Source organism: Perca fluviatilis, chromosome 14 (genome assembly GCF_010015445.1).
Source record: "Perca fluviatilis chromosome 14, GENO_Pfluv_1.0, whole genome shotgun sequence".
Classification (NCBI taxonomy): domain Eukaryota; kingdom Metazoa; phylum Chordata; class Actinopteri; order Perciformes; family Percidae; genus Perca; species Perca fluviatilis.
Window position 1 is genome coordinate 38645483 of NC_053125.1, and position 22013 is coordinate 38667495.

The following is a 22013-nucleotide window of genomic DNA, read 5'->3' on the forward strand; positions in this document are numbered from 1 at the left end:
AAACACTTGCGTGAACGGAGATCCCTTTTGGCTGAAAACTCTGCTTAAAAACCCCAATGTAGCGATGTAAATGTAGCCTAAAACAAATGGTGTCTGGGTCTGGTTTTTAGCATTAAAAATGTAGTACGCCAGGTCAACTTGTTTGCAGATGACAACATCCTGTCTGTGAGTCTTCCAACATGGCGGCTCAAGCCCGTTTTTGAACCAGCGGTGGCGCTCCAACGCCTGAATCTCGGAGCTTCTAGCTGACCATCCACAGGGTGAAGGGGACGAGAAGGGCGGGCACGGTGGTGCTGGGCGAGATTCCCAAACACGACATGGACAGGAGTCCCAGCAGCGCCGACAGGACAACGGTTCGCCGGTCCCGGATCAGCGACTTCAGCCACTCACAGAACTGGAAGCAGGAAAAAAATTATATTAACATATAATGTGATATTAAAAAGGGTTATTAGAAGAAGCAGCATCAGTCTGTTCTGGCAACAAGTTTCATACGTTTGGACACCTTTAGAAGAACTCATTTAGGAAAGCTGAGGCAAAGAAAATCTAAATCGGCTGCAATCAGAGATTGATTATAATCTATAATCGAGCAGCAGCCCTACCTAACTCGAGGGCCAAAAACGTAAAAAACAAGTGCCCAAAACATTGAAAAGGTCACAAAAACATTGGGGAAAAGCCATAAATATGTTGAAAAAAGTGACCAAAATATTGAAAAAGTCACAAAAACATTGGGGAAAAGCCATAAATATGTTGAAAAAAGTGACCAAAATATTGAAAAAGTCACAAAAACATTGGGGAAAAGCCATAAATATGTTGAAAAAAGTGACCAAAATATTGAAAAAGTCACAAAAACATTGGGGAAAAGCCATAAATATGTTGAAAAAAAGTGACCAAAATATTGAAAAAGTCACAAAAACATTGGGGAAAAAAAAAAAAAAAAAAAAAAAAAAAAAAAGCCATAAATATGTTGAAAAAAAGTAAAAAAAAAAAAAAAAAAAAAAGGAAAATAAATTAAAAAGTGACCAAAACATGGAAATAGTCACAAAAACATTGGGAAAAAACATAAAATTTTTGAAAAAAGTGCCCAAAACATTGAAATAGTCACAAAAACATTGGGGAAAAGCCATACAAATCTATAATCGAGCAGCAGCCCTACCTAACTTTGAGGCTTTTTGCAGAGATTTCAACCAATAATTGGGTCAAGATGTAACTTTAATATTTCACATTTTCAGCTAACGAAATGAGCAAAAACTCCATCTGCGTTGGCTATAAAGGCCGTGACATACGGCTTTTAAATGTTCACTTCTTTCTCTGATCAAAACTTCAAGTAAAAGAGCCAAGAGTACAAGTGGCCTGTTGTTTTTGTTAGCGCGGGCCCCCCTGAGGCCCCTGGACGGGCTCCTGTAGGCAGCAGACTACCAGACGGCAGGCAGGTCAGATGTTTAGGTTAGCAGTTAACAGGAAGTGTAACTCGATCAGGGAAAACTCTCTCCGCTGCAGAGTGTGGATAGACAAACAGGCCCCTCCCCCTCACCTCACACCCCCCACGATTTTACACACACAAAAAAAGTTTTTTGAGATGGTTTTAGCCAAAAATCCCCCAATGAAGCAGGGTTCCTACACAGTTTTAAAGGTCCTATGACATGCTGCTTTTTTGATGCTTTTATATAGGCCTTAGTGGTCCCCTAATACTGTATCTGAAGTCTCTTTTATATAGGCCTTAGTGGTCCCCTAATACTGTATCTGAAGTCTCTTTTATATAGACCTTAGTGGTTCCCTAATACTGTATCTGAAGTCTCTTTTATATAGACCTTAGTGGTCCCCTAATACTGTATCTGAAGTCTCTTTTAAATAGGCCTTAGTGGTCCCCTAATACTGTATCTGAAGTCTCTTTTATATAGACCTTAGTGGTTCCCTAATACTGTATCTGAAGTCTCTTTTATATAGACCTTAGTGGTCCCCTAATACTGTATCTGAAGTCTCTTTTATATAGGCCTTAGTGGTCCCCTAATACTGTATCTGAAGTCTCTTTTATATAGACCTTAGTGGTCCCCTAATACTGTATCTGAAGTCTCTTTTATATAGGCCTTAGTGGTCCCCTAATACTGTATCTGAAGTCTCTTTTATATAGGCCTTAGTGGTCCCCTAATACTGTATCTGAAGTCTCTTTTATATAGGCCTTAGTGGTCCCCTAATACTGTATCTGAAGTCTCTTTTATATAGGCCTTAGTGGTCCCCTAATACTGTATCTGAAGTCTCTTTTAGATAGACCTTAGTGGTCCCCTAATACTGTATCTGAAGTCTCTTTTATAAAGACCTTAGTGGTCCCCTAATACTGTATCTGAAGTCTCTTTTATATAGGCCTTAGTGGTCCCCTAATACTGTATCTGAAGTCTCTTTTATATAGACCTTGTGTCTCTGTGTGCGTGTGTGTGTCTTTGTGTGTACTTGTGTGTCTTTGTGTGTGTGTGTGCATGTGTGTGTGTCTGTCTCTGTTAGTTTGCGTGTGTGTGTGTGTGTGTGTGTGTCTCTGTGTGTGTCTTTGTGTGTGTGTGTGCATGTGTGTGTGTCTGTCTCTGTTAGTTTGCGTGTGTGTGTGTCTGTGTGTGTGTGTCTCTGTGTGTGTCTTTGTGTGTGTGTGTGCATGTGTGTGTGTCTGTCTCTGTTAGTTTGCGTGTGTGTGTGTCTGTGTGTGTGTGTCTGTGTGTGTGTGTCTCTGTGTGTGTCTCTGTGTGTGTGTGTGTGTGTCTCTACGTGCGCGTGTGTGTCTTTGTGTGTGTGTCTCTGTGTGTGTGCATGTGTGTGTGTCTGTCTCTGTTAGTGTGTGTGTGTGTGTGTCTGTGTGTGTGTGTGTATGTCTCTGTGTGCGTGTGTGTGTCTTTGTGTGTATGTCTGTGTGTGTGTGTGTGTGTGTGTCTCTGCGTGCGCGTGTGTGTCTTTGTGTCTGTGTCTCTGTGTGTGTGTATGTGTGTGTATCTGTCTCTGTTAGTGTGCGTGTGTGTGTGTATGTGTGTGTCTCTGTGTGTGTGGGAAACACTCATCTGCTGTAAAAATGTGCAGAACAAGAATCTGAAGAAATCTGTAGGTTGACCCTTAAAAAAAAAAAAAAGTCCACACGGATGCTTCTATAAGGTGGTGGACGGTAACTAAGTAACTGTACACCGTATATAACTGTATATAACCAATAACATTTAACATTTGAGGAGTAAAAGTTTAAAAAACAACCAAACTCCTCCACCTCAGCCTTTTAACTTTTAAGGTGCAGTGTTTCTGCATGTGTGAGTGTGTGTTTATTTTTTTTTGGGGGGGGGTTAAAGAAAGAGAGGGAAAAAATCTGGGCCTCTCCTTCGGAAAAAAGTCCCGGGAACAAAAGGTGCATTCAGAGCGCAGCCCGGCTGCCAGGAACCAGACGGCAGCAGAGGCAGAGTGACGACGACGGCGATGAAGATGATGATAATGATGATGAAGTGTGTATCCTTGTATGAATGAGCGTCTAGAGTTGCATGTTTTCTAATGGGCCTGAGCTGCTGCTGAACTGTTTGAGTGTGTGTGTGCTGGGAGGGGGGAGAGAGAGAGAGAGAGAGAGAGAGAGAGAGAGAGAGAGAGAGTGAGTGAGTGGGCTAATGGTGCCCCTTTTTTTTTACTAAAATGCTTGTTGGATTTGATAACAAAATGGCTTTTGGTGAGGAGTCTGCAGAGCAGGCAAAGAGGATTCGCTCTGTGCATGTGTTCAATCCATTGACACATATATAAAATGGACCAATAGACCCTGTCGGTACACGATCCGTTCTGCACATGCGCAAGATATTACTGTTTACAACCTGCACGATCTGTTCCACGCTAGCCTATGGCTAGCCTCCACTGGGAAGCTAACGTTAGTTTAGCTAACAGCTAATTCGGCTAACCGCTAGCTGACAGCTAGATTCAGTCTAAAATGACGTTAAGTCAAACTTAACGGGAAAAGCAGACTACAGCTACGTTAAGACTTTACAGTAATAACCATAGATATATAAGTAATAACAATAAAGACAAGTATTGAGTGATTGTATTTTAAATGAGCACAAGTAAAGTAGAACTGACGTATCAGCTGTTAACGTTTATTTTTACGTTTTATTTTGAGGGTCTTTTAAAGTTATTACATGCTGTCTCAGCTAGCGGTTAGCCGAATTAGCTGTTAGCTAAAGTCATAGATATATAAGCGTAACTAACGTTAGCTTGGCTGTCGACTGGAAGCGTGGAACAGATCGTGCAGTGTCGTAAATCCTCGTACAACAGCGCATGCGCGAACATTTTGCGCACGTGCAGAACGGATCTTGTACCGACAGACCCCGTTGCTCTGGACGAGACCAGCGAAGGATGTTAGAAGTCACTTTTCCGGTGATCTCTTGCTTTACTGAGCAGCCTCCAACTGACAGAAACAACGTAAATGTGATGTGAGCAACCTGTCTGAAAGTGTGAAGTCTTCTGGTAGCTGTGCCGAGAGAAATCTCAATCATTCCCAATCTTACAGAGACGGAGAGCGTAGGTATATGTAAGGAGATAACATAGACACAGGCTAATTACTGATCACTAACATGCTAGTTAACATTAGTAATTAAACCTAAACAGCTAATGGAAGTCCAAACTGCCTGTGAGCTTCTCCTGTACTATACGGTAATTCCTCTACTGTGTGACAGTAAGTCTCGTGGTTATGACACAATCGTTAGCCTGTTGTTATAAAAGCGTCTGCTACGGAGCCATAACGTGAGGTACAAGGTAATGGAGCCTTTTATACATCGTCGTGTTTCTTTAGAAATAAACAACGGACAAATAGAGTCTTTAAACGCTTCAGATGTAAAGTTATTCGCTGTCAAAGTGACGTCAGAATGAATGGGAGTCAATGGGATGCTAACGGCGGGTGATGGCTTGTTAGCATCAAAATGGCGCCATAGGAGCTACGCGTTCCAGACGCTCGCTTACACCCCTTGGTTCAATCCAACAGCAGCACTCAACTTAGTCTGGCAAAGACTAGAAACATGTTACGGGTCATTAGAAGCATAAGAACATGCTCTACTGAAAAAGGGTTGAAGATTTTCCTTAACTCACCAACTAATAGCCATGCTAACTATCAATTTAGTGATTTGACATTAGAAAACTCCAATAAACCAAAGATATGCCAAGTGCAATTACTTTTAACATTTTTTTAGCAACATATACAGGTACTTACGGACAAATAGCATCCAAGGCAACAATGTAAGAAGAAAAAATGCAGCAGGAGAAAGCACACTCAATTGACATCTGATGGAAATTTACAACTGAAAGTGAAACTTAAACTAAAGCTACTGCTGCTGGTTAGCCAAACCAAACTCTTTCTTAATTTACTTTAGAGAGGTCAGAACAATTACTATGGACACCATGTCATTTATATGACATTATTATTACATATATCATTCAAAATAAGCTAGTCGTCCAGCTGGCCTGACCATACCCAAGGGTGTATAGTGTAGTGTAGTGTGTGTGATGCATATTCTCCATGTTATGTCTGTCGGTGTCTGATGTCAGGACTATGTGTTTGCATTATATGTCTGATGTCCTGTCACGAAGTGCCTCGCGATTGTCCCGCAAACCCAACTGCCCCACGGGGGACAATAAAGTTATCTACTACTACTTATAGTCCTGTGATATTTGTATTTAAAATTGTTAATTTGTCATACCTGCCCAGGGACTACTAGGTGGAAATTAGCAATTGTTGCTATACCCTGGCCCAAGACTAGGGTGACCAGACCAAAAATCCAAGCAGTTGTTCCGAATCCCAAATCCTAACCCTAATTGTCCCGAAAATTAGAGCAAAGTCTCAAGAGCAGACTCTGAAGTAGTTAGATAAGTCTGATTGAACATTAAAAACTGTTCATGTAATTCCCCGTAATCACCTGAGTTCATGATTTTAATGATTTCTTTTTATTTGTATTTCCAGGGTTTACATGACAAGACAGTTGAGTTTCTGATTAAAAATAATACATAATTTTGGTGCGGAGTTTTGAAATCCATGCTAAGTACCAGGCAGCCACGAGAAGCAGTGATTTGATTGGATGTTGCTGATGTTAAAGCGCAGACATGACAGTCAGTCTCTTCCCGAATTTTACCCATTCTCATCTGGTCACTCTACCCAAGACATATTCTCTTGTTTAACAAGTTTAATGTTTATATTTGTGCATTGTCCCTGTTTCAAATAAATCAATTTCCTATTCCCAATTCCAAAGTAGAGCAGCCGAGGGACGTAACTGCTGCTCTCTCTCTCTCTCTCTGGAGCAGCTTTAACCCAAAATCAACAGCAGCTTGTTTTGAGAAACCACTGAAAGCTGCTCCGAGAGTATTTACACTTAACGGGGAAGGTCTTTAAAAAAAGAATTAGCTATTATTTTCAACGTTTTTGTTCGCCTGTTGGGAGGATTCTTTTCCCTCCCAAGTTTTTTCGAGTACATGCATACATGTCCCGGGACCTCCCTAGATACCATAGATAGACCTCCCATTCGCCTTCTCCTCAGAACAGCATGGATGGAGTTTTTTTTCAAAGTCTGTACGTGTGTGGAAGAACCAGAGACACAAAATAACACCCCAAAATCCCAGAAAAAGTGATTTTTTTTTTCCTAATATGGGCACTTTAAAAGCTCTATCTCCTTAGAAATCCTTTCCATAATGTTGTCAGACACTTAGAATCTGAGTCCGTCAGCGGCAAAACGAGCACTTTTGTGAAGGTACAAAGTACAAGCTGGACAATTGTCCCATTAACTTCCATTTGTAGCTTGTTTCTCCGCTGCCGACTGCTCGATACCGAAACGATGTGAAAGATTGTAGTTCCCATCAGTCACAATAGCCGCTTTCCGACCATTACAGGAAGGTAGTTCTAGGAAAAGTCCACTTCTAAGCAGTTCTACTAACTACTCTCCCCCAAAACAGGTTTTTCCCATTTGCATTCACACTGGCCAAGTGGCCATATAGGGACTATAGGAGGGGTAAGGGAGTGATGCTAGCACGGCAACGATCTCTATGGTGTTAAAATCAGACAATACACCAAAAAAGTCTGAACTAAATACTAAATCTAATGTATGTAGAGTATTGGTCATAATTTAAACAATCTCTCTCTCCTCCGCCTCTGCCGCGTGTTGTGGACATGTGTGTGTGTGTGCTTGGTGTGTGTGTGTGTGTGCTTGTGTGTGTGTGTGTCCGGTCTGAGAGACCTCCAGCTGACAGCGGGGGGTCTCTGAGCCGGTCATGACCGAGCGACGAGCTTGCGGTCGGGGGCAGGCGCCTGCCGACTTTTCGCCTCACTCCATGGAGCTTCTCACCTCCGAAGACTTTGAAGCAAATTGTCAATTCAGCATCAATTTTCACAAGACTGCCTATATATTCAAAATGTTAACAGTTAATTTCTCGCCTTAAAAAGTTGTCAGAAGTGAATTTAGTGATGAATAAGATGGCGAAAACTGTTAAAATTGTCCCGTTGTTGGTCTGTCTGTACCGGAAACCCAACCCTCGTTGACCTATAGGTCCCTACGCTGAAAAGGGAACAGCGAAAAGACCCTGCTCTGCTCTGAAGTAGGAGCTGGAAGAGTTACAGGAACTGCAGCCAGAGGAACTTAAAAATCCCCAAATTGGTCCAGTCGTAACACGAGAAGAAAAAAAGACTTCTAGGAATTTTATATTCTAGGAACTGGAAAACTCCCTCCGGGTTGGAAAGCGGCTTTAGACACAAAAACATAGCAAAACAGGGTTCCAGGTTTAAAAAAAACAAAACAATAAATCCATTTCTGATTCTGATTTAATGATCTAAGCGCCCTGAAACTAAAAAAAACCAACCTAAACCGTAATGACACAGAACAGACAGTTGTGTAAAGTTGTGTTCTGTATATTGTACGACCCCCCTAGATGAGACTTGGACCCTCCCAAAAGGGATGCAAATAATAGTTTGGGGGATACTGACATTTTTTTTAAATAAAATATAATATTAGCCTATCCAAAATTGTATGTACTTAAATGCAGTATTTACCATCACATACCAACAATTCAGGAAATAATCCAATTAAATATGATTTTCAAACCCTCCATCCCCATTGGGCTGTACCATTCCTGTTTCTTTGCGATGGTCAGTGTTGCCAACTTAGCCTAGATATTGCGACTTTTATTTTCACAAAAGCGACTAGCGACAAATCTGGCGACGTTCCCGTTGAAAAGACGCCAGTGTTGTCCGGCGAGAGCACGCAAAAGGTATTTCTCTCTTTTGTGGCCGCCAAGACAGCCTCCTCTCTCTCTCTTCTCTTCTGTGCCTGAGGAGTAGAGGAGCAGCCCCCTCCTCCCCTCTCCGCTCTCTCCTCATGTGCAGCGGCACCGAGCATGGCAGTTATGGTGCGTTCTCTTTGTCTTTGTAATCGCGACTAGTAGCTCGAGCGTGACGTCACATCCGTGTCGAAAAACGAATAACCTGCGGGGTTGTTGCGTTCTTTTTGTCACACGATACTACGAGTTGGAGAAAAGATGGATTTTTGTAACACTTTTAGTGACATTTAGGATTGTATTCACCCAGTTATTGACATATTACACACATATATCTCACAGTTTGATACATGAAAATTACGTTTTGATTAACGTTAACGTTAGGCTACTGCTCTGCTTTCTGCTCAAGACTCGGCTTAAAGCCATCGTTGTCATATAGCAACCGAGCGTCTCTAGCCAATTTCAGCTGCACAAGCTACAAAATAACTAATCAGGCGGTATTTAACTCCTAATAAGACTGTAGAGACATGCCTATAGGTAGCAGTATACAGCGCTATGTTTAACTCCTAATAAGACTGTAGCGACATGCCTATAGGTAGCAGTATACAGCGCTATGTTTAACTCCTAATAAGACTATAGAGACATGCCTATAGGTAGCAGTATACAGCGCTATGTTTAACTCCTAATAAGACTGTAGAGACATGCCTATAGGTAGCAGTATACAGCGCTATGTTTAACTCCTAATAAGACTGTAGAGACATGCCTATAGGTAGCAGTATACCGCCGTATGTTTAACTCCTAATAAGACTGTAGAGACATGCCTATAGCTAGCAGTATACAGCGCTATGTTTAACTCCTAATAAGACTGTAGAGACATGCCTGTAGGTAGCAGTATACAGCGCTATGTTTAATTCCTAATAAGACTGTAGTGACATGCCTGTAGGTAGCAGTATACAGTGCTATGTTTAATTCCTAATAAGACTGTAGTGACATGCCTATAGGTAGCAGTATACAGCGCTATGTTTAACTCCTAATGAGACTGTAGAGACATACCTATAGGTAGCAGTATACAGCGCTACGTTTAACTCATAATGAGACTGTAGAGACATGCCTATAGGTAGCAGTATACAGCGCTACGTTTAACTCCTAATAAGACTGTATGACATGCCTATAGGTAGCAGTATACAGCGCTACGTTTAACTCCTAATAAGACTGTAGTGACATGCCTATAGGTAGCAGTATACAGCGCTATGTTTAACTCCTAATAAGACTGTAGAGACATGCCTATAGGTAGCAGTATACAGCGCTCGTTTAACTCCTAATAAGACTGTAGAGACATGCCTATAGGTAGCAGTATACAGCGCTACGTTTAACTCCTAATAAGACTGTAGCGACATGCCTATAGGTAGCAGTATACAGCGCTACGTTTAACTCCTAATAAGACTGTAGAGACATGCCTATAGGTAGCAGTATACAGCGCTATGTTTAACTCCTAATAAGACTGTAGTGACATGCCTATAGGTAGCAGTATACAGCGCTATGTTTAACTCCTAATAAGACTGTAGAGACATGCCTATAGGTAGCAGTATACAGCGCTATGTTTAACTCCTAATAAGACTGTAGCGACATGCCTATAGGTAGCAGTATACAGGCGCTATGTTTAACTCCTAATAAGACTGTAGAGACATGCCTATAGGTAGCGGTATACAGCGCCATATGTTTAACTCCTAATAAGACTGTAGAGACATGCCTATAGGTAGCAGTATACAGCGCTATGTTTAACTCCTAATCAGACTGTAGAGACATGCCTATAGGTAGCAGTATACAGCGCTATGTTTAACTCCTAATAAGACTGTAGAGACATTCCTATAGGTAGCAGTATACAGCGCTATGTTTAACTCCTAATAAGACTGTAGAGACATGCCTATAGGTAGCAGTATACAGCGCTATGTTTAACTCCTAATCAGACTGTAGAGACATGCCTATAGGTAGCAGTATACAGCGCTATGTTTAACTCCTAATCAGACTGTAGAGACATACCTATAGGTAGCAGTATACAGCGCTATGTTTAACTCCTAATAACAGACTGTAGAGACATGCCTATAGGTAGCAGTATACAGCGCTATGTTTAACTCCTAATAAGACTGTAGCGACATGCCTATAGGTAGCAGTATACAGCGCTATGTTTAACTCCTAATAAGACTGTAGAGACATGCCTATAGGTAGCAGTATACGCTATGTTTAACTCCTAATAAGACTGTAGGGACATGCCTATAGGTAGCAGTATACAGCGCTATGTTTAACTCCTAATAAGACTGTAGAGACATGCCTATAGGTAGCAGTATACAGCGCTATGTTTAACTCCTAATCAGACTGTAGAGACATGCCTATAGGTAGCAGTATACAGCGCTATGTTTAACTCCTAATCAGACTGTAGAGACATGCCTATAGGTAGCAGTATACAGCGCTATGTTTAACTCCTAATCAGACTGTAGAGACATGCCTATAGGTAGCAGTATACAGCGCTATGTTTAACTCCTAATAAGACTGTAGAGACATGCCTATAGGTAGCAGTATACCAGCGCTATGTTTAACTCCTAATAAGACTGTAGAGACATGCCTATAGGTAGCAGTATACAGGCTATGTTTAACTCCTAATAAGACTGTAGCGACATGCCTATAGGTAGCAGTATATACGCTATGTTTAACTCCTAATAAGACTGTAGAGACATGCCTATAGGTAGCAGTATACAGCGCAATGTTTAACTCCTAATAAGACTGTAGAGACATGCCTATAGGTAGCAGTATACAGCGCTATGTTTAACTCCTAATAAGACTGTAGAGACATGCCTATAGGTAGCAGTATACGAGCTATGTTTAACTCCTAATAAGACTGTAGCGACATGCCTATAGGTAGCAGTATACCGGCCTATGTTTAACTCCTAATAAGACTGTAGAGACATGCCTATAGGTAGCAGTATACAGCGCTATGTTTAACTCCTAATAAGACTGTAGAGACATGCCTATAGGTAGCAGTATACAGCGCTATGTTTAACTCCTAATAAGACTGTAGAGCATGCCTATAGGTAGCAGTATACAGGCTATGTTTAACTCCTAATAAGACTGTAGAGACATGCCTATAGGTAGCAGTACACGCAGCTATATTTAACTCCTAATAAGACTGTAGAGACATGCCTATAGGTAGCAGTATACAGCGCTATGTTTAACTCCTAATCAGACTGTAGAGACATGCCTATAGGTAGCAGTATACAGCGCTATGTTTAACTCCTAATCAGACTGTAGAGACATGCCTATAGGTAGCAGTATACAGCTATGTTTAACTCCTAATAAGACTGTAGCGACATGCCTATAGGTAGCGGTATACAGGCGCTATGTTTAACTCCTAATAAGACTGTAGAGACATGCCTATAGGTAGCGTATACAGCGCTATGTTTAACTCCTAATAAGACTGTAGTGACATGCCTATAGGTAGCAGTATACACGCTATGTTTAACTCCTAATAAGACTGTAGAGACATGCCTATAGGTAGCAGTATACAGGCTATGTTTAACTCCTAATAAGACTGTAGAGACATGCCTATAGGTAGCAGTATACAGCGCTATGTTTAACTCCTAATAAGACTGTAGAGACATGCCTATAGGTAGCAGTATACAGCGTATGTGTAACTCCTAATAAGACTTTAGAGACATGCCTATAGGTAGTGTATACCGCTATGTTTAACTCCTAATCAGACTGTAGAGACATGCCTATAGGTAGCAGTATACAGCGCTATGTTTAACTCCTAATAAGACTGTAGAGACATTCCTATAGGTAGCAGTATACAGCGCTTGTTTAACTCCTAATAAGACTGTAGAGACATGCCTATAGGTAGCAGTATACAGCGCTATGTTTAACTCCTAATCAGACTGTAGAGACATGCCTATAGGTAGCAATATACAGCGCTATGTTTAACTCCTAATAAGACTGTAGAGACATGCCTATAGGTAGCAGTATACAGCTATGTTTAACTCCTAATAAGACTGTAGAGACATGCCTATAGGTAGCGGTATACAGCTATGTTTAACTCCTAATAAGACTGTAGGAGACATGCCTATAGGTGCAGTATACAGGCTATGTTTAACTCCTAATAAGACTGTAGGACATGCCTATAGGTATTTTATTATGTTTAACTCCTAATAAGACTGTAGAGACATGCCTATAGGTAGCAGTATACAGGCTATGTTTACTCCTATAAGACTGTAAGATGCCTATAGGGCAGTATACAGCCATGTTTAACTCCTAATAAGACTGTAGCGACATGCCTATAGGTGGCGTATACAGCGCTATGTTTATCTCCTAATCAGACTGTAGGGACATGCCTATAGGTAGCGTTATAAGCGCTATGTTTAACTCCTAATAAGACTGTAGAGACATGCCTATAGGTAGCAGTATACAGCGCTATGTTTAACTCCTAATAAGACTGTATGACATGCCTATAGGTAGCAGTATACGAGCTATGTTTAACTCCTAATAAGACTGTAGTGACATGCCTATAGGTTTCAGTATACAGCGCTATGTTTAACTCCTAATCAGACTGTAGAGACATGCCTATAGGTAGCAGTATACAGGCTATGTTTAACTCCTAATAAGACTGTAGAGACATGCCTATAGGTAGCAGTATACAGCGCTATGTTTAACTCCTAATAAGACTGTATGACATGCCTATAGGTAGCAGTATACAGCGCTATGTGTACGACTTCTTCATTTGGTTACAACAAAGACAAAAGTGCTTAAAATTGTAGAAAACCACAATGTTTACTACGTGTGATGCACGACGTAGCCATCTTTGAAAGTGAGCTCGGGGTCCTCTGATTTCAGACGACTTGACGAGTCGCAAATACGACCTCGGGGGGGGGCGTTCTTTTTGCAACTTCCGGTTCGTAACTCCGGAAAACAACTCGTAAAACGACTTCGGTGGACAAAAAGAACGCACCATTAAGGCCGGGACGCACAGGGCCGAAAATCGGCCGTCGGACAGTCTGGCGAGGCCGGTGACTCGAGTCTGTTCCGTGTGTCCCGGTGCAGTGGTGTAGTCTAATATATTGTAGTGGGTATACTGCATATCAAAGGGTGGGGTCTGGGTGTCCTCCCCCAGGGTTATTTTGAGCGTCAAAGACTTCATTTCCTGCATTCTGATACACTTTTATGCACCAATTTATGGTGGGAAAACCTTTATTTATCCTACGAGATGGAAAACACAGATGACATTCAAAACATATCAAAATTAAAAATGGAATATAAAGCAGTAAGGGGGCTTTCACATTAAGCCTGGATCACAAAAGTTGACCCCAAAGCAACAAGGACAAAAGTAAAATAGGCTACTTTGTAGGGCTGTGCGATATGGAGAAAATCAAATATCTCGATATTTTTGACCATATACCTCGATATCGATACGGCAACGATATTGTAGTGTTGACTATCGGTGCTTTCACAAAATATTTACACAATGAGATTTTAGATAAATAATCATCAGTAATGTGGACATAATGACTAAGTGGGAAAAAGGCAAATAATAGAAGAGTTACAACAGTCTGGTAAGTTCAGAAAATGACATCACTCTACTGTGATGCAGCCTTTAAAACCAGGAAAAGACACCACTTATGTCATTTCACGATATTACAATATCCAAAATCTAAGACGATATCCAGTCTCATATTACGATATCGATATAATATCGATATATTGCCCAGCTCTACTACTTTGTCTTAAATGTGCAGTGAAGGGAGGATACTGGCGTTGGTGTAGGCGGAGCATTTGGGCCCGGTCACTAGCACGCACACCACGCACTGCACTCAACGAAAAGTCTCTCTGCATGTTCTGCAGTGTTAGTTTAGTTTGCTGTCACATTACTCGACCCCGTATTTGTGAAAGTTCTGTCACAAAACTATGTTGTTGCGTATCATTGCACATTTTTAAGTGGGTATATGGAAATACTGGAGATTTCTTAGTAGGTATACTGCGTATACCTGCGTAGACTACACGTAGACTACACCACTGTCCCGGTGTGCGACTGCAGGGGCAGTCGGGACTCACCCGGAAATGGCGAGCGGAATGAGCGTGACTAGAGTCTCTCAAAATCTGACGAAAATCTTTTAAACTGACCTTTGTCGATCTGAAATGAAGACAGATTCAGCAGCTGCACCAGGGCTGCTCCCTCTTAGTCGATTAGTCGACTAAATCGGTCGTTTTTTTGGTCTCAGTCAACACAGATTTCTTTTAGTCCATTAGTCATGTTTGATGCTTTTTTTTCTTCACGCTGAATGACTTATTTCCAAGAAACGTACGAGCACATCTCTGGTAAACACAAGAATTAAAGTGGCGCTTTTTGCACGACTCTTTGCGGAGAAACTCAGATTTCACCTGATCTGTCGATTTAAATCGACTAATCGATCGGTCGGTACGATTGAATGAGCGTTAGTCGACTGAGAATTTCTTCAAATCGAGCACAGCCCTAAACTGCACGGCCTATTTCTCTCTTCAGATGTTTTCAGAAACATTTTTTCGGTGAACTATTTTAGTACGATACGAGATATCGTATTCTGAACGAGCCGCCACGACAGTCTGGCTTTTGAATTTCCTGGAGAAAACACACCCCACGTGACGCGTTCGTCCAATCAGCTGCCTGGTTTTCATTTCCTGGGCGACAATACAGAGCAGCTGCCGGAGACGTATTACGTTTCTCAAGTCGGTGTCGCCTCAGTGTGTCCCGAAGGCAGTTTCTTTGGACCTCGGGGACCCGACTGATGCATACCTGTCAAGTATCTCGTTTTGGCCGGGAAAGTCCCGTATTTTACCCTTCTTTCCCGCTGTCCTCCCGTATTAGTATTTTCCCGTAAATCTTCCGTATTTTAACCTGCGTTATTAAAAGATAATAATAATACCCTGGGCCCGAGCGGAGTAAAAAAAACTAAAACATTCCCAATCTGAGCTCTGTTACTAGCCTCGCGATAACAGAGATGGTGCGCTGCCAGCCAAAACTTATGAAGGCTTTACTATGCATTCCCCATAGCGATGCGAGTTGAGAAAGGGTGTTTAGCATGGTACGAAAGATTGTTCCAGAGAATAGGATGACTTTACACAACAGAACTGTCTGCGCTCTACTCTCATGTAAAATGAACCACTCTGGCCCAGCCCACAAATACACTCCTTCCACAACATACATTAAAGGTCCCATGGCATGAAAATATCACTTTATGATGTTTTTTAACATTAATATGAGTTCCCCCCCAGCCTGCCTATGGTCCCCCAGTGGCTAGAAATGGTGATAGGTGTAAACCGAGCCCTGGGTATCCTGCTCTGCCTTTGAGAAAATGAAAGCTCAGATGGGCCAATCAGGAACCTTCTCCTTATGAGGTCATAACAAGCAAGGTTACCTCACCTTTCTCTGCTTTGCCCGCCCAGAGAATTTGGCCCACCCATGAGAGAGAGACATCATGGCTTTCAAACGAGAAAAGTGGCAGTTGGTCAAGGCCACACCCCCACCCTCTACCTTACCCCCCCCCCTCCTCCTCAATAGCTTCAGACACAGAAATGGTACATCCTAAGGAAAGCTCATTGTGGGACTGGCTCTAGTGGCTGTAATTCTGCACCAAAGCTGAATTTCGGGAAAGAGACTTCAGATACAGTATTAGGGGACCACTAAGGTCTATATAAAAGAGACTTCAGATACAGTATTAGGGGACCACTAAGGTCTATATAAAAGAGACTTCAGATACAGTATTAGGGGACCACCAAGGTCTATATAAAAGAGACTTCCGATACAGTATTAGGGGACAACTAAGGTCTATATAAAAGAGACTTCAGATACAGTATTAGGGGACCACTAAGGTCTATATAAAAGAGACTTCAGATACATTATTAGGGGACCACTAAGGCCTATATAAAAGAGACTTCAGATACATTATTAGGGGACCACTAAGGTCTATATAAAAGAGACTTCAGATACAGTATTAGGGGACCACTAAGGTCTATATAAAAGAGACTTCAGATACAGTATTAGGGGACCACTAAGGTCTATATAAAAGAGACTCCAGATACAGTATTAGGGGACCACCAAGGTCTATATAAAAGAGACTTCCGATACAGTATTAGGGGACAACTAAGGTCTATATAAAAGACTTCAGATAAGTATAGGGGACCACTAAGGTTATATAAAAGAGACTTCAGATACATTATTAGGGACCACTACTTTAGGACTTCAGATACTTATTGGGGACCACTAAGTCTATATAAAAGAGACTTCAGATACAGTATTAGGGGACCACTAAGGTCTATATAAAAGAGACTTCAGATACAGTATTAGGGGACCACTAAGGTCTATATAAAAGAGACTTCAGATACAGTATTAGGGGACCACTAAGGTCTATATAAAAGAGACTTCAGATACAGTATTAGGGGACCACTAAGGTCTATATAAAAGAGACTTCAGATACATTATTAGGGGACCACTAAGGCCTATATAAAAGAGACTTCAGATACATTATTAGGGGACCACTAAGGTCTATATAAAAGAGACTTCAGATACATTATTGGGGACCACTAAGGTCTATATAAAAGAGACTTCAGATACAGTATTAGGGGACCACTAAGGCCTATATAAAAGAGACTTCCAGATACAGTATTAGGGGACAACTAAGGCCTATATAAAAGAGACTTCAGATACAGTATTAGGGGACCACTAAGGTCTATATAAAAGAGACTTCAGATACAGTATTAGGGGACCACTAAGGCCTATATTAAAGAGACTTCAGATACAGTATTAGGGGACCACTTAAGGCCTATATAAAAGAGACTTCAGATACAGTATTAGGGGACCACTAAGGCCTATATAAAAGAGACTTCAGATACAGTATTAGGGGACCACTAAGGCCTATATAAAAGAGAACTTCAGATACAGTATTAGGGACCACTAAGGCCTATATAAAAGAGACTTCAGATACAGTATTAGGGGACCACTAAGGCCTATATAAAAGAGACTTCAGATACAGTATTAGGGACCACTAAGGTCTATATAAAAGAGACTTCAGATACAGTATTAGGGGACCACTAAGGTCTATATAAAAGAGACTTCAGATACAGTATTAGGGGACCACTAAGGCCTATATAAAAGAGACTTCAGATACAGTATTAGGGGACCACTAAGGCCTATATAAAAGAGACTTCAGATACAGTATTAGGGGACCACTAAGGTCTATATAAAAGAGACTTCAGATACAGTATTAGGGACCACTAAGGTCTATATAAAAGAGACTTCAGATACAGTATTAGGGGACCACTAAGGTCTATATAAAAGAGACTTCAGATACAGTATTAGGGGACCACTAAGGTCTATATAAAAGAGACTTCAGATACAGTATTAGGGGACCACTAAGGTCTATATAAAAGAGACTTCAGATACAGTATGGACTCAAAGGTCTATATAAAGAGACTTCAGATACAGTATTAGGGGACCACTAAGGCCTATATAAAGAGAGACTTCAGATACAGTATTAGGGGACCACTAAGGCCTATATAAAAGAGACTTCAGATACAGTATTAGGGGACAACTAAGGCCTATATAAAAGAGACTTCAGATACAGTATTAGGGGACCACTAAGGTCTATATAAAAGAGACTTCAGATACAGTATTAGGGGACCACTAAGGCCTATATAAAAGAGACTTCAGATACAGTATTAGGGGACCACTAAGGCCTATATAAAAGAGACTTCAGATACAGTATTAGGGGACCACTAAGGTCTATATAAAAGAGACTTCAGATACAGTATTAGGGGACCACTAAGGTCTATATAAAAGAGACTTCAGATACAGTATTAGGGGACCACTAAGGCCTATATAAAAGAGAACTTCAGATACAGTATTAGGGGACAACTAAGGCCTATATAAAAGAGACTTCAGATACAGTATTAGGGGACCACTAAGGTCTATATAAAAGAGACTTCAGATACAGTATTAGGGGACCACTAAGGCCTATATAAAAGAGACTTCAGATACAGTATTAGGGGACCACTAAGGCCTATATAAAAGAGACTTCAGATACAGTATTAGGGGACCACTAAGGTCTATATAAAAGAGACTTCAGATACAGTATTAGGGGACCACTAAGGTCTATATAAAAGAGACTTCAGATACAGTATTAGGGGACCACTAAGGCCTATATAAAAGAGACTTCAGATACAGTATTAGGGGACCACTAAGGTCTATATAAAAGAGACTTCAGATACAGTATTAGGGGACCACTAAGGTCTATATAAAAGAGACTTCAGATACAGTATTAGGGGACCACTAAGGTCTATATAAAAGAGACTTCAGATACAGTGTAGAGGACCACTAAGGTCTATATAAAAGAGACTTCAGATACAGTATTAGGGGACCACTAAGGTCTATATAAAAGAGACTTCAGATACAGTATTAGGGGACCACTAAGGTCTATATAAAAGAGACTTCAGATACAGTATTAGGGGACCACTAAGGCCTATATAAAAGAGACTTCAGATACAGTATTAGGGGACCACTAAGGCCTATATAAAAGAGACTTCAGATACAGTATTAGGGGACAACTAAGGCCTATATAAAAGAGACTTCAGATACAGTATTAGGGGACCACTAAGGTCTATATAAAAGAGACTTCAGATACAGTATTAGGGGACCACTAAGGCCTATATAAAAGAGACTTCAGATACAGTATTAGGGGACCACTAAGGCCTATATAAAAGAGACTTCAGATACAGTATTAGGGGACCACTAAGGTCTATATAAAAGAGACTTCAGATACAGTATTAGGGGACCACTAAGGTCTATATAAAAGAGACTTCAGATACAGTATTAGGGGACCACTAAGGCCTATATAAAAGAGACTTCAGATACAGTATTAGGGGACAACTAAGGCCTATATAAAAGAGACTTCAGATACAGTATTAGGGGACCACTAAGGTCTATATAAAAGAGACTTCAGATACAGTATTAGGGGACCACTAAGGCCTATATAAAAGGAACTTCAGATACAGTATTAGGGGACCACTAAGGCCTATATAAAAGAGACTTCAGATACAGTATTAGGGGACCACTAAGGTCTATATAAAAGAGACTTCAGATACAGTATTAGGGGACCACTAAGGTCTATATAAAAGAGACTTCAGATACAGTATTAGGGGACCACTAAGGCCTATATAAAAGAGACTTCAGATACAGTATTAGGGGACCACTAAGGTCTATATAAAAGCATTCAAAGAGCACCATGCCATGGGACCTTTAAAGTTTTCAGCATTCTGCATCAAGTGGTGATTTTAGCTTTCTTGTACACCCGTCTTAAAACGTAAGGGATACTGGAGCTCGGTTGGGGGGGTGGTGGGACTGCTCGCGGTGGGCGCCGGAAAATTTCCCTTATTTTCAAATCCAAGACTTGACAGGTATGGACTGACCATCTCGACTGGCTTTTCTGTCGCCGGTCGGCCGTCTATCTGGTGTGTCCCGGCTATTAAAAGCAGCAGAACAAACTGCTGTAACTCTCTCTCTCTCTCTCTCTCTCTGGCAGGTGTGAAAAGAGGAAGGAGAAGCCCAGCAGAAGATCCTAACCCTCGGGTGTAAAAGCTACATCAAAGCATCCGTCTGCAATCCCCCCCCCAGGCGTGAAAAAGGGTCACCGCCATGCGTTAAAAAGCGCCGCCACCGACATGTCGTGTCATGCCGAAAAGCGATCGTCTGCCCATAAAGTGATTGCAGCTCCTACCTTGTCACAGAAAGCCTCCAAAATGACTTGATTTCAATTGTATTTGATTGATTATAGCCCACCCAGAACTTTCAACTGTTGAAATATATTTTTTAAAGGGCCCAATACCATACAATGTGCACTTTTGCACTTGCCAAAAAGTGATCGCAGCTCCTACATTGGGGTGTTAAAAGTTAGTTTCTTCCTTTAAAATCACTTGATTTAACTGGTGACAGATTATAGCCCCCACCCAGCCCTTTTAACAGTTCAAATACCTAATACAAACCCATAAAATGCACTTTTGCACTTGCCAAAAAGTGACTGCAGCCCCAAACCACCCAGAACTTTCAACTATTTAAATGGCCCAATACCATACAATGTGCACTTTTGCACTTGCCAAAAAGTGATCGCAGCTCCTACATTGACTTCATTTAACTGGTGAGGTTTCCATCTGACAGATCATAGCCCTTTTAACTGTACTGTACCGTAAATACCTTTTTAAAAACAGCAATACAAACCCATTAAATGCATTTTTGCACTAGCCAAAAAGTGACTGCAGCCCCAAACCTGTCACTAAAAAGGTTGTTTCTGCCTCAAAATTTATTGATTTCCATGTTATCTGACAGATTACAGCCCACCCGAACGTTTTACCTTTTGAAATACCTTTTTAAAAGAGCAATAAAACCCATTATGATGAAATGCACTCTTGCCAGTTTAAACCAGTGGTGATTTTAGACCCCAAGGCCCCCCTAAATTTCATCTCAGCCCCCCTAAAAAATGATATCATAGTGGGCATAGAGGGCAAACAATTACAGGTTCAGTATCCTGTGTCGCTGTCGCCGATGCTATGCACCTTTTATTTTCTATTTACTTATCGTTTACACCTCATTATCCTTTCATTTGATCCTGGTAGTCCATACAGGGACTTTTGTAATCTAATTTAATCGTGATTATGATTTCGGCTCCCCCAATGATCACAAAAACAGAATAATCGAGAAAAACTATTATTTAGCTCATTACGTTTTGCAAGTAAACTCTTATTTTCTCTCGTGTTCTGAATGAAAAAATAAAGTTTAAAATAGGAAAAGTATGAAGGCAAAGTTCACAGTTGTATGTGTTTTTTATTTTTCACTGTTTTTCTTAAGTTCATTAACTGCAACATCTCTCCAGAAGTCAACGAGCAATCGTGTTAAATTATCGTCATTTCAATATTGACCGAAATAATCGTGATTATATTTTTTTCCATAATTGAGCAGCCATATTATCCAGTGAAATTAACTGATTTACAGTGTTGTGCCTGAACGCGTTCACTCAACGATAGTTCATGAACTTGTTCATATTTTGGGTGAACGTGAAATGAACTATTTGTAGCCTATTACTGCCTGATGAACGTTACCGTGAACTCCTTTATTCTGGTGTCTGTGAACGCCACGCTCTCTCAGTTTAACTTTCGTCCAATAGGGCGCCAGATTTCTACAGAGCCTTCCAGGCCAAAAACCACGGCTAAAACACACCGTAAACATGCCTTCATATCTAGGGGAAAAAACACCCAATCTGGCAACACCAGTCGCTAGTGTCGCACCTCCGCATGAGTCATCAAAACAGAAAGCAGCGAGGAGGCATCGTACGATCGTTTAAACCAGTTTTATGACGAGGTCGCTGAGGATGGGGACAATCTGACATTTCTGCCCGAAAATCCGCACTTCAGTCCCATCCACAGCAAACCTGATCGGATATGAAGAGGAAATCAGCAGTTTCAGTGTTAAAACTGGTAAAATAATTGCTATCTGTGGTTCTATATATATATATATATATATATATATATATATATATATTTGGGCTGTGGCAGTAATTTAGAAAAATAATAGCTCGCCACAACTTATGGAAAAAAAGAGAACTATGAACTAAGTTCATTTCTGGAACTGTGAACTAAGTTCAAAATGTTGAAGTTTGAACTATGAACTGAACTAGTTCATTTTAAAAATTTGTGAACTGCACTTT

At 40.9% G+C, this 22013-nt stretch overlaps 1 protein-coding gene across 1 annotated transcript in view; it reads right to left on the minus strand.

Moving 5' to 3' along the window:
* Nucleotides 1-226: 226 nt before the first annotated feature.
* The window catches only part of lratb.1 (lecithin retinol acyltransferase b, tandem duplicate 1), a 26105-nt gene continuing 4318 nt past the window's right edge, over nucleotides 227-22013 (minus strand). Inside the window, exon 3 of the mRNA XM_039821286.1 lies at nucleotides 227-394. Coding sequence (XP_039677220.1) covers nucleotides 242-394 — 153 coding nt within the window. The 3' untranslated portion in view covers nucleotides 227-241. The remainder of the gene's footprint in view (nucleotides 395-22013) is intronic.